The sequence below is a fragment of the Bos mutus genome, chromosome 19, assembly GCF_027580195.1.
Source record: "Bos mutus isolate GX-2022 chromosome 19, NWIPB_WYAK_1.1, whole genome shotgun sequence".
Lineage (NCBI taxonomy): Eukaryota > Metazoa > Chordata > Mammalia > Artiodactyla > Bovidae > Bos > Bos mutus.
In genome coordinates this window covers 1,089,778-1,106,306 of record NC_091635.1, presented here as the reverse complement: position 1 = coordinate 1,106,306, position 16,529 = coordinate 1,089,778, and the positions used below count along the sequence as shown (strand labels likewise).

Genomic DNA, 16,529 nt, shown 5'->3' with positions numbered 1-16,529 from the left:
AGCCGTGTGTCCCGCGGCTGGACCCCAGCTTCATCCCCCGTCCACGTTTGATGACCAGCAGCCACTTCAGCAGCGCAGAGGATGCTTTCCAGAGCAGCTGCAGTGATGCAGGGGGCGCTGTGCTGGCACTTGGCTTTGGGACGTCCGCGGAGCAGGAGATTGAAACCACACAGCGGAGCACACAGGGACCTGCCTCCCACCCTCAAGTGAAGGCCGACACGGAGGGACTCTCAGGAGAGCAGTGATGGAGCGCAGAGCCCACTCACCCACCAGAGACGCTCTGAGCTGCCACGGAAACGGCTCTGTGGTCGCTGTGCGTGGCTTCTGGTGGTGGTTTTGGGTGCAAGTGGGCTGACTTGCTTTGCCATGGAAATCTCCCAGAATAACGATTTATAAGGCATGGTTTGATGAAATGCACGCTTCAAGTGTTTTTCAGAAAACAGGGACAAGAATTCAAACTCTCATTGAGAATAAGATGTGGCCAAAGTTAAATGTGGTTCTCTCTCTCATAACAGCTTAACATTTTACAGCAACATGTCATACCAGCTGTCTTGGGAACAAAGGAATCAGCCTGAATTTTGTAAATAAACTGTGGTTATTAAAGCTACTTGAAAGAAGCCAGAGTAATAACCATTAAACATGAAAAGTCAGTAAAAGTCTTTGAATGGTATTTCTGTTGCAATTATTATTCCCATTTTAATAATGTGCTTAGGGATAAAACACAGTTTTGAGCTGTTGGGACTTCTGAATAGATTGCACTGCAGATCTGTTAGCCCATAGCAGCCAAGACTGTGAAGTTTTAAAATCCATTATGGAAAATGGAAATTAAAGGCTTGGAAATCTGTAAAAGACAGAGCTGGTCTTCCTCTTGACGACTGCCATGATTCTGGCCTAACTGACCGTCTGTCTGCACCCCATGTCTGTCTGTGAGGCTGCCCGTGACCACAGGCTCGCTGGTGGCCCCTGGCGCTGACGGGGCTTTAAGGCTGGCCAGTGATGGCTTTACCGCGCTGACGCTGGTCCTCCCAATGCTCACCTTCTCCCTCACGGGTCACTGGGCCCCATGGGAGGCCCACACACCTCTTCAGGAATAGACGATAATGTGGTAACGGTGTGACGGCAGAAGAAGCTGGATTCAGCTCTTGTCATCTCTCATTTTACCTTCTGCTGCTGGAGGGATCTCTCTAAAGACGCAATCATGAAACACTACGCAGTTAAACAAAAATGTCCTCTGCAGCTGAAAACAGCCTTCTGAGCAGTGACCAAGTCCCCACCCTGAACCCGGGGCGGGCACTGCGTCCCAGCAGAGCACAGAGCAGGCAGACGCGGGCTTGCTGCTGTCACTGCTTCTCAAGGGATGAAATGAGAGTAGCTGACGTCCTGGTCTCTCCTCCTCACCAACGGGACCCTCGCCCAGGAGGCTCCCCACTGCCCCCGGGCACCCGGAACCTGTTCTCCGCAGTCCCCTCATCGTGACCAGTGTCTTTCCTTCTGCGGACGCCTGCCTCACGGGCCCTTCTCCTGGGTGAAGAGTTGTAACCACACATGCTCCATCCACGTTCCCTGGCTCCTGACGTATTTCACACGCATCCTGCCGCAATGTCCACATGGACCCCATGGGAAGGTGTGGCTACTGACCTAGGAGCCTGATATCTGGGCCAGTTAGGGCCTGGACAGGCCACGTGACCCATCGTGACCAGGGTGGACCCTCCCCTGCAGGCCGTGCTCATCCTGAAGCCTCCCCCGGTCCCTCACCATGGGCCTTAAAGGGGGTCTCGGGACCCCCTCTGTCCCCTCCCCAGATGCACGTGATCAGCTGTGAGACTGGCCACTAGACTCGGCAGGTTCCGTCCTGCATGAACTGATGAGTCTCGGCCTTGCCTGCTGCGAGGCTGGGACTCAACTGTGGGCCGTGCCCAGCACTTCACGACACACTCAGGGCAGTCTGCGCACACTCTAGACCGTAGGGCCTGGGCACACCCGAGAGGAGCGGGACCGGCCAGTTGCCGAAACATGCCAGCCAGAGAACCGGCGAGGCCTCTGGGCGGCCTGGGGTCTGAGCTGAGGACCTGGCCACTGGATCTGGAGGCTCTGCCCTGGGGGAGCCTCCCCCACGGTCGGGGAGATGGCGGGCAGGGCCAGGGTGGCAACCTCCCGCCTTGTGCACCTGAGCCTCACAGCCCCTTAGGAGGAAAAGCACATCGTCAAACCCCAGCCTGGAGTCCGCGCCCCATACCGCCTCTGCTCGACTGCACTCGGAACCCCTCGAGGGCGGGGGAGGACCCGCACATCCAGGCCTCTTCTCGGTTCCCGTCGGGGGCCAGCACCTCACACTGCCCAGGAGTGATGCGTGCAGGAAAGAAAGGATGATCCTTTGTGAAAAGCACGGCGTTGCATCTTATTGATTGGATCTCCAAGTACTAGTTCTCACAGATTTATTTAAAAGAATCTTCTGGGAACCTGAGTGATCCAGGTTCACACGTTTGAGGCTGAAAATGCCTGGTTCAGAGCAGGGGCTTCGTTACGCGTATGGCATTGTCTGCATTACGTTTGAGGTCCGAGGCTGATGTGTGTAGTGCCCTGTGGTAAGCAGACCCTGGCTTCGCAGCCTTAAGAACACTAGTAAAATTTTGGACTATTTCTTTTCTTCTGCTATTTTCCATAATTTACTGAATCACTTTGACAAAGGCTTGCAAATCACCTGGTCTCACAGTGAATAATGAGACCCTGTTGTTCCCGAAAAGGAGACTTGGTTTCACACACAGGCTGAGCCTGAGTGACGTCCAGCACAGATCCAGATCACAGTGTGGTCAGTCCGATGGACGATGACACTGGGGTGGGTGGCCCGCCTCCGTCACGGGACGTCACGGGCTTCCCGAGGACTCGGTCTCCTCACACAGTGAGGTCTGCTCGGAGGCCCAGCCTCCCCTCCGCTGCTGGAATTCTAGGATGCTTGCTCAGATCTTATCGGGAACCAGATATTATTAACTCCTGGTGTGGAGAGGAATGACGGTTTTTAAAATCACTTTCCTGTTGTTGTTTTCAGTCACTAAGTCGTGTCCAGCGCTCTGTGACCCCGTGGACCGCAGCACACCAGGAAGCCCTGTCCTTCCCTCTCCCCCGGGGTTTGCTCAAATTCATGTCCATTGAATCGGTGATGCCATCCAACCATCCCATCCTCTGTCGCCCCCTTCCCTTTTGCCTTCAATCTTTCCCAGCATCAGGGTCTTTTCCAACATGTCGGCTCTTTGCATCAGGTGGTCAAAGTACTGGAGCTTCAGCTTCAGCATGGGTTGTTCCAATGAATATCCAGGGCTGATCTCCTTTAGGATGGACTGGTTGGATCTCCTTGCAGTCCAAGGGACTCTCAAGAGTCTTCTCCAACACCACAGTTCAAAAGCATCAATTCTTCGGTGCTCAGCTTTCTTTATGGTCCAACTCTCACATCCATACATGACCACTGGAAAAACCATTTCGACTATACAGACCTTTGTCAGCGAAGTGATGTTTCTGCTTTCTAATATGCTATCTAGATTTGTCATAGCTTTTCTTCCAAGCAGCAAGCATCTTTTAATTCTGTGGCTGCAGTCAATGCCCAAAGCAATCTTGGAGCCCAAGGAAATAAAGTCTGTCACTGCTTCTACTTTTCTCACGTCTATTTGCCATGAAGTGATGGCACCGGATGCCATGATCTTAGTTTTCTGAATGTCGAGTTTTAAGCCAGCTTTTTCACTCTCCTCTTTCACCTTCATCAGAAGCTTTGTAGTTCCTCTTTGCTTTCTGCCGTTAAAGTGGCATCATCTGCATTTCTGAGGCTGTTGCTATTTCTACTGGAAATCTTGATTCCAGCGTGTTACTTCCTTATTTATGCGTTAAAGGAAAGATATGTTTCTGTCCACTCCAGTACTCTTGCCTGGGAAATTCCATAGACAGAGGAGCCTGGCTGGCTACAGTACGTGGGGGTGCAGAGAGTCGGACACAACTTAGCGACTAAACAACAGCAACAACAACCTGTTTCTGTAAGGCTGGCTTAGACAGAAAATCGGTCTTTTCTAGCTACATCGGTGTTATCCTGATGCCACTTAAGGGGCAAATTAACCCTCTGCAGCCACGGGTTCCCGGGCACTCGGGGACCGGCATGCTGAGGGTGAGGAGTTGGAGGAGAGGCCGATGCCGGCAAGGTGGGCGGGGAGCAGCTGAGGTGCCAGCCATCGAGACCGGAGGAGAAGCGGCTTTCTGTGTTTAAGTAAAAACACATCTTTCAGAATGCCTCATTCAGTTTTTTTGTTTTTACAGAATTAAAACACACGAATTTTTCTTAAATGAAAAACAGAAACAGCTTAAATTTTTTTTAAAGCAAGTTAAAAAAAGACGCCCAGGAAATTATCCTTTGTAATTCTGCTAGTTTCAGTTTTGATTCTTTATGCAGCTAGTATCAGGATAATAACATTTGGTTGAAAAGAAAGAAGAAAAATTTCAAGAGGCTGTTCTGCACACATTTTTGTTGATTGGCTGATGTCAGGTTGACTACTGTTATTTTGCAATTGCTTTGACAGATGCAAAATAGAAAATCGCAAACAATTTTGACACTTTAAATACCTTAAATACCCTCAGTGAGCACATACACAATGAGGCCCTGAAGACTGTGGGTTACGACACTTGTGATTGGTTTTGACTGCTGCTATTAGTGCCACGAGAGGAAAGGTCGGATTCAGATAAAACAGAAGTTAAAGCAGATTAAACACAGGTGAACTGAAGGAGCGCCACGATTTGCTCTTCAGTTCTACTGAAACAATTGCTAAGCTACACCCTAGGATCTTGTGGAAAGAACCCAGCATTTCGTGGCTGCAAAGATTATGAAATATTCAGCTTTACCCAGGGGTATTTCCTGACGTTTCTTTGGTAAACTGGAGCCTAATAGAAGATATCAGGAATTAGTATAAGAAACAGTTTAGAAACCTATTGTCACTACAAAGATGAAAGCAACTTTGATGATCAAAAAGAAGTCAATAAAATAAGACTGAAGTGGTTCCTGAACCCTTCCCTATTGTTCATCTGGGATTTCTTAATTTCCCTACTCTCCATCTATTATGGGGTTTTCTGTGTGAAGTCCTGCCATGAATTAGAGTGATGTCAACAGAGTTTTACCTTGAGTCGTATTTTATCACAAATGGGAGGAGGCCCGGTCCTTCAGGGAACATGCTTCCTGCTCTTAAGAAGCTTGTCATCTTCTCCTAGTTCCAGACACACCAGCCGGCCGGGGTGGGGGCCCAGCTAACCTCAGCGACAGTGGGACCTGGGCCATCCCCCCAAGACCACACTGCCTCCTGGGTGGGTTTTCACCTGTGGCCACGCGGGCTCTGCTCTCCGGCCACAGGGAGCTAACCGCCTGTTCCAGCTGTCTGGGGCGGTGGTTCTTCCTCTGCCAGCCTTAATAAACTTTCCCTGTCACTGCCGTGTCGATTTTTAAACTAGAAATGCTGTAACTTAAAAACTGTCATGACAGGAGCAAAAGTTTGGAATTCAGATCAACCAGGGTGTGACCCCACCCATACTATTTTGCAGCTGGGTGACCTTGGGCAAGTCACTGAGCCTCTCGAGCTGCAGTGCATCAGCAGGGAAACGGGAGTGTAATGCTGGCCTTAAATGGTGATTATCAGGATAAATGAACTAAGTCGTGTACTGTTCCTTGTGCAGTGTCTCTCATATTGTAGGCCTTGGGTAAATATAGTTACAACTCATCTTTCATCCTAGGATCATATTTTGTGATCCTATTGCCTGTCCAGCACGGACGCTATACAAGACATATCCTACACAGACACAACACAGATGCCCACGCCACGTCCACAATGCACATATGATGCAGGGTGAGCAGCAGACATGGGGAATGAATTCCGGGAGGTCAAGTCCATTTAGTAAGTATTAATATTACTATGCAGCATCAATCAGATACTCACACCTGCCACTCTCTGCAGTCCCCCACCTGGGTGTCAGGCTCCCCTGCTGGCTCGGTGGCAAAGGATCCACCTGCCAGTGCAGGAGACGAGAGTTCGACTGCAGGGTGGGGAAGATCCCCTGGAGAAGGAAATGGCTACACACTCCAGGATTCTCGCCTGGGAAATCCCATGGACAGAAGAGCCTGAGGATAGTCCATGGGGCAGCAAGGGTCGGACACGACTGCATGCACGACCTGGGGGTCCCATTTGCCAACAACTCCAGAGCTGATGTAAGTCTCTGCATTCGCCTTACGTCAGGGCTACTCTTCACAGAGTCAAGATGACCGCCCTGGCATTCCTGTGCTGAATGGACCATAGGAAACAGCAGCTCATAAGTGTCTGCCGACACCCACAGTGGGTTCTGTCCCACAGGTTGGTGGTCCTGAGAAGGACATCTGCAATGCTGTACGTTAAGGCCGAGGGCGATGCATTTAATAAGTTTCATTAAGACTCGTGATATGTATTGATACTCTGTCGGCTTTTTAATTTAAAATTAGTAAAATTTAAAAGACTTCGACGAAAAAGACCCTTTCATTTGAAAATAAAATAGGTCATTAGCTATTGTCATAGCTGGATCATCGTGGTTATACTAGATTTGTTTCATGAACACAATGGAAGAAAGAAGGAGAAAATTAAAATTCAAGAGAAAGCGTGATTCGTGTCTCTAAGTACGACGGTGTCCCTTTATCCTAACAAGCAGACCCTGTCGGCTACGTCCCCGACACAGGCATCCCCCCCTCCGGGTCCAGGTTGCCCCCTCCCTCCTGTAACTCCATCCTCGCCAGGTGGACCCTGATTGGTCCAGGCCAGTTTGACCCCTCTGTCCTCTCACCAGGGATTGGCTGGTCTCAGCAGAGCATGTGGCCTGTTCTGGCCAATGAGATGAGAAGAGTGGTCTTGCGGGTGGGGGTTGCTCCAGGGAAAGGCGCCCTCACGGCTCAGAACAGGACCCCAGATATGAGCAGCCCCCCTCTGCCTCTGGGTGTCCCCAGGCCTGCTCAGGATGCTGGGAACTGTCGCCGTTGAGCTGGTTTAGGATGAAACCAGCACGGGACACAGAGATGCGGGAATGAGGGGAGCAGAGCTGGCGGCAGGGCTTCCGCCCGCAGGCTGCGGGTGACAGATCCCGTGGCTGTCCACGTGCTGCAGGACCCGAGCATTCTGCCACTCGAGGCCACAGCATCCCAGAGGACACAGGACGACCACCATCCCCAAGCCCCTGGACCTGGAGAAAGTCAACAAGCGAACCGGCCATGTGGGCAAGTACCTGCTCCTGTGACTCCAGTTCCTTGTGCTGTAGCTTCTTCTCTATGGATCGCACTTGTTTCGAGCGGTTTTCCAGTTCTTCTTGTAAAGCCTGAAATGGTATAAGACAAATACAAAAATATTAAAAATTAGCACCCTTGAGGGTGCTAAAAATTACCACCTAAGCTGGTGTCAAAAGAGCCTCAGATCTCAAGTCTATTACAGTTGTTCCAAATAGTTCAGGCAGAAGAAAGCCCAGCCTTTCAGCATTGGGCCCAGATGTTTCCTACTTTAGCAATAACTAGTGTTAAAAATTCCAAACTTACAAAACAGACACATTAGCAGGTGTCCATTCATCTTATAAAAATATGTCCTCTGTTCCCAGCACAGATGCACAGCATGTGATAAAGCGTAAAACGACTGCTAATTAAAGTAGTTCGACCAGTACACCTGTGAGGGGCCCTTACACTCTGAACAGTGCTGTGGCCGCAGGAGCTGAGATACTGGCCCAGCACGTCGCTTTTCAGCATTGTGCTGTGGTGATCTGAGTAAGTTACAGTGACCTGAAAGGCATTTCTTTATTAAGCCACTGAAGATAGCACTGAATCTGAAGAACCCGTAAGAAGCAGACAGAGGGGAACTCTTTCAGTTGCCAAGTAGCCGTTCAGGTTGCTCTGGGGGAACCCCGGAATGACAAGGTTCAATAAAGAACGCTGTATCAATTACTATTTTAAGTAAAAAGGTGAACTAGAAAAGAAACAGGATCCATTCGAACAATCCCATGCGATGACAGATACAATACACGGGAATGACGGCGAGCAGAGCGCAAGGATGGGACGGGAAGATGCTGAATGCATTCTCAAAATAAAATTCATTCAGGGAAGACGCCCGGGTTTCTGCTCTAGGTTAAGAGCTGTGATAGGTCCTTCAGATGAAGCAGTGAAAGAAAACAGATGAAACAACTCTCTGCTGTCACCAGCTTCCATTACACCGGGGGACAGAGAGGATGCAAACAGTGAGTGTATATACATGTCAGTGACGAGCACGGAAGCAAAACAGTGCAGCGAAGGGGGCTCCTGGAGGGTCTGAGGATCGCTTCAGCTGCTGCAAAGATTAGACTGAAGAGGGGTTCAGGCAAAGCAGAGAAGCAGGGTCCAGGCTGCTGAGACACACGGCAAAGAACGCTGGGGACTGGACCGGGGTGGTGTCAGGGCCCCAGTCCACTTGAGGACCCGGGTCGCAGCCCTGAGGCGTGGATGCAGAGTGAAAAATAAAGAGATGATGACTCTGGGGTTGTGGCTGGAGCAGGAGGGAGGCAAGGGAGGGAGCGGCATTGCAGGGAGGTCCAGGGCTTGGCCTGGGGTGGAGGAGCGGGACGCACGGCCCATCCTGACTGAGATGCTGGGGCAGGGGAAGAGCTGCAGTCCGGGCAGCACAAGTCAGTTCACGTCCAGTAACAGTCCCGTCAGTGCAACTCCAGTCTTCTCTCCACGGAGACAGAGCCCCTGGTTCTCGGCCTTTTTCTGGTGTTCTAGATTCACTGGAGCATCTGGTGACTGCTATGTGGTCACTCCCCACGTGGAAAAAAGTGCTTATCATGTGCTTCTAGTTTCAGGGGCGTCCATGTGTTGCCGGAAGCCTGTCCATGGATGAACCCCAGGCTAAGAACCTCTATTTAAAAGACAATAAGGGGGAAAAAAAAGAGAGTTAGGGGGACTTCCCTGGTGGCACAGTAGTTAAGAATCCACCAGCCAATGCAGGGTTCGTGGGTTCGATCCCTGGTCCAGGGAGATGCCACGTGCCGTGGGACAACTGCCGGTGCACCACAGCTGCTGGAGCCCGAGCTCCTAGAGCCTGTGCTCTGCAACGAGAAGCCCGAGCAGGCAACGGAGAGCAGCCCCCGTCTCCACGCCTGGAGAAAGCCCGCGCACAGCAGTGAGGACCCAGCACAGCCAAAGATAAAGCAACAGAATGTTTAAAAAGAGTGTAATGGTTTGACTGAGGAGAGAATGAGAATGAGGACAGAAGCTTTAGGGGCTTTTTGATATTATACTGGAATATAAAATCCACCCTTCAGCCAAGACTGACAATGAGCTTCAGACTCTATTTTTGTTTATATTAATGACTGTATTATCGTGGGCTGTTTCCAGAAGGATGAATGCAGTTGTTCCTATGCTTTATGACCAAGTAGCACTTTTTTGCTTTTGATAATTTTGTACCAGTGCATAGGATCTTGTTGGCATCTCTTACGGCCTAACCGAGGAGAGGCGTGAACGTGGGGCTGGGAGGAGACTGGCCTGCTTTCTGCCGTGCTCTCTCCTGCTCTCCATCCTCACACCGCAGAGTGTGACCCCACGCCCCCAAATCCAATCACGTCATCCCCCTGCTGCAATGCTCAGACACCAAAACAGCACCCCTGAGCTGCGGCTCAGACTCCCGACCTGGGTCCTCGGGGACCCGGGTCTCCAGGCTCTGGCCACCCTGGGCCGAGCGAGCCTCCGTGTCCTGCAGATTTTGTGGCCATGATCAATGACCACGTGCCACCGTCGCCTGCATGGACTTTGTTTTTCAGCCTCCTGGCAATCCTGTGCAGCAGGCAGTTTCTCACCCACGTTAGGGAGGACTGAACCGAGACCCTCAGAGGGGAGAGAGCCCCCTCAGGTCCATCCACAAGCCAGAAGGCGCTGGGATGGGACTGCAACACGCTGACCCACCCCGAGTTCAGCGTTTGTGCTCACCACGACACAATGACCCACCTTGAATTCAGCGTTTGTGCTCACCACGACACACTGACCCACCCCGAGTTCAGCGTTCGCGCTTCTCCCCACGGCCCTTCACCCGTCGCCCGCGTCTTCTCGCCTTTGCCTGGAAGCCGCTCTGCTCTTGGTGTGACCTCACCGACCTGTCCCAGGAGCAAAGCCTGGACACTGCGTGGCTGTGACCCGTGCGGGGCTGTGACCCGTCCGGGGCTCAAGGGGCTCTGTCTCTGTGCCTGTGTGAGGCCAGGACCCCTGCAGCCCAGGGTGCTCTCCCTGTCACGTTTCCAGCCTGGAGTCAGGCCTGGTGCATGCTGGCACCAGGCCCACGCTTGGGCAGGAGCTAACACACATCTCAACTGTTTCCCCAAGGAAATTACTTTAACCATGGGGTCATCCAACTATCGTCAACACAGCAGAGTAACCGAACGGTCATCAAGTTTCTCAAGATACAGAATGTACAAGCATACCTTCCAAAGTTCTCTCTCTATACACACACCTGAAACATGTATATACATATGACATTATTATTTGTGATGACATATTTTCTGGTTTCTGACACAATAAAAAACTATACTCTTTTGTTTCTTGATTTATTTCAAAGAAGAAAAATACAGGAGATGCGCATGTCCTTTGTCTTTTAAGCAGAAAACTGTCACCCCCGCAGTCTCATCTCCACCCTGCCCTTCCCCAGCAGAACCCCGGGCACGGCCCCCTCGAGGGTCCCCGTCCCCACCCCGGTCTCTCAGCCCCTTCGTCCTTCCTCTTGTGCCCGCCCTCCACGAGGGAGCAGGCAGAACCAGCAGTGTCCCAGCACCGGGGGGAGAGACTCCTTGACAAGAGTTCAAGGTGCTGCAGGGCCTTCCTGGAGACTGTCACGTGGGGAGGGGCTTGGGCAGTGGGCAGGGCCTGAGTAGGGGCGGGGCCTGAACAGGAGGAGTGGTCTGAGCGGGGAAGGGGACTGAATGGGGGAGGGGCCTGAGCAGGGGCGGGGCCTGAGCTGGGGGAGGGATCTGACGGGGGAGGGGGGGGAGAGGCGTTCTGGGCAGGGGGTGGGGCTCCAGGGCTCAGGCCCACCCATGCAGACAAGGATGCCCTGGTGGGGAATCATGAAAGGAGCGGAGGTCAAAGCCTGACCCTGCGTGATGCCCAGACTAGGAGCAGGCAGAGGGCGAGGAGGCCAGAGGCCGGGGGGATCGCGGTGCTGGAGGTGATGGAGGAGGAAACGAGTCCAGGGGGTCTGATAAGACAGTCCCCGCGAGGACAGGGGACAGCGCCAGACCTGTCCTTTCTCCGCCTTCACACAGCGAAGAAGAAATTGCTAACCCACTGTGTCTCAGCAATGCTAAAAAAATAGAAGGGAAGTTACATTTGCTTTTCAAACGGCTCCGCTTTTCAGTTTGCTCATAGTTAACTAAAGGATTCACATGATGTTTCTAGGGCTAATCAGAGCAAGCCATATAGCTAGAAATTCCTTATTACCTAATAAAAATCAGTTTAAAAAGCTGAAGAGTAACGGAGTAATATTCCACTTTCCAAAAAGTTAAAATGCATCAGACGAAAGGAAAAGGACAGTTTATACTGACAGCTGTTCCTGATCTCATATTCTAAAAAAATTATTAGGTCACGAGCTGTTCACCCCCAGAATGGACGCAGGCCTCTCTGAGGGTGACAACTACTGAGTAAGCACTGCTCCTGCTGCTAAGTCGCTTCAGTCGTGTCCGACTCTGTGCGACCCCACAGATGCCAGCCCAACAGGTTCCTCTGTCCCTGGGATTCTCCAGGCAAGAATACTGGAGTGGGTTGACATTTCCTTCTCCAATGCATGAAAGTGAAAAGTGAAAGTGAAGTCGCTCAGTTGTGCCCGACTCTTAGCAACCCCATGGACTGGAGCCTACCAGGCTCCTCCATCCATGGGATTTTCAGGAAGAGTACGGGAGTGGGGTGCCATTGCCTTCTCCGACTGAGTAAGCACTAGCGGGGACCTTTCTTCTCAGCTGTGGCATCTTCATTGGAAAGCCTTACAGTCTGATGTTTGACGCACATCTATGAATACAACTTCTACTTTATTCCCGAGAAAAGCCCAAGATCATCAAAGAATGGAGTGTCCAACATTGGTTCAAAAACCTAAAACAAAGTCCCACCTGAACGGCCACGCTGCGTGTCCTGCAGACGTGCCGCTCACCTCTGCTGGGTGCCTTGGCCTCGTGACTGAAGGGCGGCTCTGCCAACGAGACCTGCCTCTAGACGCCAGGTGACGGGGCTGGCAGCGGGCACCACCCATGGCTGACTCTCCCAGAGCTCTGTGTGGACTGCCGACAAAGAATGGGCTTTTCCGGAAGAAAACCCGCAGCCCTACAAGAACAACGAGCGGAGACCACACTCTGCGAAAGGGAGCAGGCTACAGGATAATCTGACTTGTTTGCTTAAAATATGAAAATCGAGCACGTTAGAGTGGAACAGGTCCACAGGCCACGGACTCCTCAGGCAGGGAGAAGCCAGGCAGCTCATGTTCCTGGAGGAGGCACCCGTCAGCATCCCAGGGCTCTGCTGTTCATTTAGGGGGAAACTAGGACTAGAGTCAATGCTATTTTCATAAAACTTATAAACAGGCTTCAAAGTCAGCTGCTCAACTTTAGCCACACATTATGGGCTTCTGTGGTCTTCCTAAAAACCCAAGTGTCCCTCCTAGTTCTGAGTCAGTTAAACAAACACGAAATGATGGCGGATACACACTTTTTAATAATGGACACATGAAATGCAAGTCCATTTGAATAAGTAGCTAAAAAGTTATGTAATAAAGGAAACTTTCCCTGGAAAGGACGGATTCTGGGCTGTGGGGACACAAAAGCCACAATCCCAGTGTCCCAGGGTGAAGGGTGTCCAGAAGTGCTCGGCCTCAGATCAGCACAGGTCTTTGGAGAGGTTTCTGACCTTGGCTTTGGCCAGACTCCACCAGGCCCTCATCCGGAGAGGGGCGGAGTGGGTGTCCAGCGGCATCGGAGCTGCAGCCTCACTGCCGTGGCCCAGAAGGCCGCCCGGCTGAGCCGCAGACCGGCCTCTCACCCCAGGACGCCTGGCCCGCAGGCTCTTACCAGACAATACAATCCCAAACTCCCCACCTTCCCATCTTTACCGAGACCCTGGGCTGTGAGAAACCTGAAAACATCCACTAGCAAATGGAGGCAGAACCAGAAACACAGACATGACCCTGCTCCCGAGTCACACGCCCTGCAGGCTGTGCCCCACTCTTCAGGAGCGTGAGCCGGTTCCCTCTCCCGGAGACTCAGCGTGTCCTGAGTACCTTCTGCCCCATTCCGTGCATTCCGTCTTGGCAAACACCTGTGTCCGGCCTCGTCAGTCATCCTGAGGCCTCCGGCACGTCTCCCGGGCCTGCCGACCATCGACCGTCGAGGGGCGAGGCTAACGGGCTCCTCCCCAAGCTCTGGCTCACAGAACACGTTCTCTGGGGGCCGCACCTTGAGTGGCACAGTGTTCTCCCATTTACAGGGACTGGAGCAGATGTGAGCACAAAAGACCGTGGGGGACGGTCCGTCCTGTTAAATATACAGCTGGGGACTTTGGGTTAAGTCAGCGGTGGGGAATCGAGGAGCTGGGCGAGACATGGAGGGGGCCTTGCCAGCAGCAACTCCACACGGCGAGGAGATGAACACGGAGAAAAGCAGAGCTTGGCAGGAAGGCCCGGCCCAGGAGAGGTCAGCCCTGCAAACGAAGGTGAAGCCGGGCAGTGGGGTGCTGCTCTCTGGTCCCCCTACGCGTGTCTCTGAGAGTTTCCATAATAAAGAGAAGAAGGAATATTTAAAGCTTTTTCTACTTAAGACATACGAAGACACCATATCCTTCCTTTCATGAGGTTTGAATTCACTATTTTACTTCAGAAGAAGCATGATTGACGCGTCCTCCACCGGCAGGAGGGAGGGCAGGACTTCCCGCACTGTGTATATTCTGGAAGACGACTGCGGTGCCCAGATTCTGACCGAAGGAGAAGGTGACTGGACGGGAAGGCTTATTTCTGCTTTTATTGAGACACACGCGGTAGGATTCCAGGGTTCTAAAACACGGTGCTGGTCTGTTTTCTATTTAAAACCTGTAATACGACTTGAAAGTTTGTCTCAAAAAGTATCCGTCCACTGACTGGTTTATCCATCAGACAGAGAGGACACCCGTGACTCGGTGAAGAGACAGATTATAACAGCGAGAGGAGGAGAGCCCTCCGTGAAACCTCACTGCCTTTGTAACAACGCCCACACCTGTCTAAGGTAAGGAGACTTCAGTTTACAAACGGTGCCGATAATATTTCTGATGAGTGGGTGTTCTTTGAGAGGAAAATTGATGCAGAAACAGCAAATATTTTCCTTTGTACTACTCCTAACTGAAAGTTAAGGGAAAATTAAGTAAAACTATAAAATCTCATCATTTTGGTGTCAGATTTGTACTTATTTTTCTTTTTTTCACATCTTAAACATCTGGGATCCAGCAAGAAGACATGTCCTGTCCCTGAGACAGGGAGACAATCTGGGGTTAACACCAGAGCGGAGAGTGATGTGTGTCCTGGGTGGTCTCGCTGGCTATTTACACAGGCCAGTATTTTTTTTTTAATGGGGTAAATCTACTAACAAAAGCAGCAAGTCTTCTTCACCTGAAATGCCAGTCAAGATTTCTTTTAAAGTGATTTCTTCAGAACTACTCAGAATGAATAACAAAACCATAAAGAAGTCTTATCAGTGGTTCTGCAGAACGGAGAACAGGTTTGTACTACAGATCTAGTTACTGAAACAGGTCACAGTTACTGCCAAGGCCAGTCGTGTATTCAAACACAACATGGTATCTTTAAGGCCTGCGTTCAGGTTTTTTGGGTTTCCCTGTCGGTTCATTGGTAACGAATCTGCTTGCCAATGCAGGAGACACAAGAGACATGGGTTCGATCCCTAAATTGCAAAGATCCCCTGGAGAAGGAAATGGCAGCCCACTCCAGTATGCTTGCCTGGGAAATCCCATGGACAGAGGGGCCTGGGGTGCTGGTCTGTGGGGTCGCAAAGAATCGGACACTGCTTAGTAACTAAGCACCCACATACACATTCAGGTTTTTAATTTTTTCACATTCCATGCAAGTAACTTTTTTTTCTCATTTCTTTAACCCTCGTAATTCAGTATCTTGTGATATTATATGAAGAAAAGGAGTTTTAACCCAATATGTGGGCTATTCTTCACATGAGGCAAAGTTCCCTCTGGGTGAAAACTCTTCAGCTGTTGCAACAAACCTCGTGGATGAGCTTGCACTTTGATCCGAGGCTGCTGTTGCAGTGCTTATTAGGCCACGGATTCAACTCGAAAGGTAAAAAGTATCGTGGCCAATATAAGAAGCAAGAGCAGCACTTCTGTCAAAGAATCCCACAGTGTTCACTATCCTTCTTTTCTTCTCTCTCTCTCATCTATTTTCTGGCCTTTAAAATTCCTAAATGACTTCCTTTAAAACTCTTAAAACTGCACTTTTAAAAGAGTTAGTGTTTCCTGGTCTCCATGGAGGTTCCAGGAAAAGAAATCATGTTATCCCAAGACTTTGATGATCTAAGGAAGCTGGAATCCCCCAACACACCTCATTAACGTTCCCCGGCAGCACACAGCCCGTCCTGACCTCACCCACATTTCCTCTGGGAGCAGCCGCCACATTTCTGCTCAGGAAATTCAAAGCACATTGCCCACTCTGTCCCTCCAGATGGCGTCACTTGTGAACATGTTACTATCTCGGGGGGTGGAAATCCAGGACCAAGCTCAAGAACCAGGCTAGGATGTTCCAGGATCTCAGAGGAATTCCCTCTTTCGGCCGGTGTGATAACCACTTACACTGCGGTCAGCCTACAGAACAGACCGCCCTCCTGCCGGAACCCAGGGAGGGGAGCACCCAGGAGCCACTGGTCTAAATGTTTAGTTTCTTGCATGGTAATCGTCTACACGGGAGGTCAACGTGAGCCTGCAGCACGGTTGTAACCCAAAACGAGCCATGAATTTCTCCTCTGTTAAACCTGAAGTCATATTTCTCAGTCATGTCCCCTACATGAGAACACACTTATGAATCATGATTCACCTGGTGTTTCCCCTTCATCTTAGACTGTAAGCATCACAAGGTAGCCTGCCTAGTCACACTTCTAAAGTGCTCTCTGAAACGCTCAGTGAGATGTTGGCGCTATGGCAATTCCCAGGTGGCGCAGTGGTAAAGAATCTTCCTGCAGTGCAGGAGACACAAGAGACTCAGGTTCATTCCCTGGCTCGGGAAGATCCCTGGAGAAGGGCGTGGCAACCCACTCCAGTATTCTCTGCCTGGAGAAGCCCACGGACAGAGGAGCCTGGCGGGCTATAGTCCGTGGGGTTGCAAAGACCTGGAAACGGCAGAGTGACTGAGCACTCACGTCAGCAATAGTAGTCACTGGCAGCGTGAGCCAGTTTTACAGAGGACACGTGGCTTTTCATTGAAAACAGTTGGGGTCTCCCTGCTGAAATTTCTCCAGATCCC

At 51.1% G+C, this 16,529-nt stretch overlaps 1 protein-coding gene across 10 annotated transcripts in view; it reads right to left on the bottom strand.

Annotated features, from left to right (window-relative positions):
• The window catches only part of CEP112 (centrosomal protein 112), a 356,316-nt gene that overhangs the window by 60,966 nt on the left and 278,821 nt on the right, over positions 1-16,529 (bottom strand). For all 10 annotated transcript variants that reach the window (XR_011467850.1, XM_070388925.1, XM_070388932.1 and 7 more), the window contains one exon: positions 7,264-7,353. Coding sequence is in view for 9 of the 10 variants with exons in the window: in XM_070388925.1 (XP_070245026.1) it covers positions 7,264-7,353 (90 nt within the window). In the remaining variant the exon portion in view is untranslated. The remainder of the gene's footprint in view (positions 1-7,263; positions 7,354-16,529) is intronic.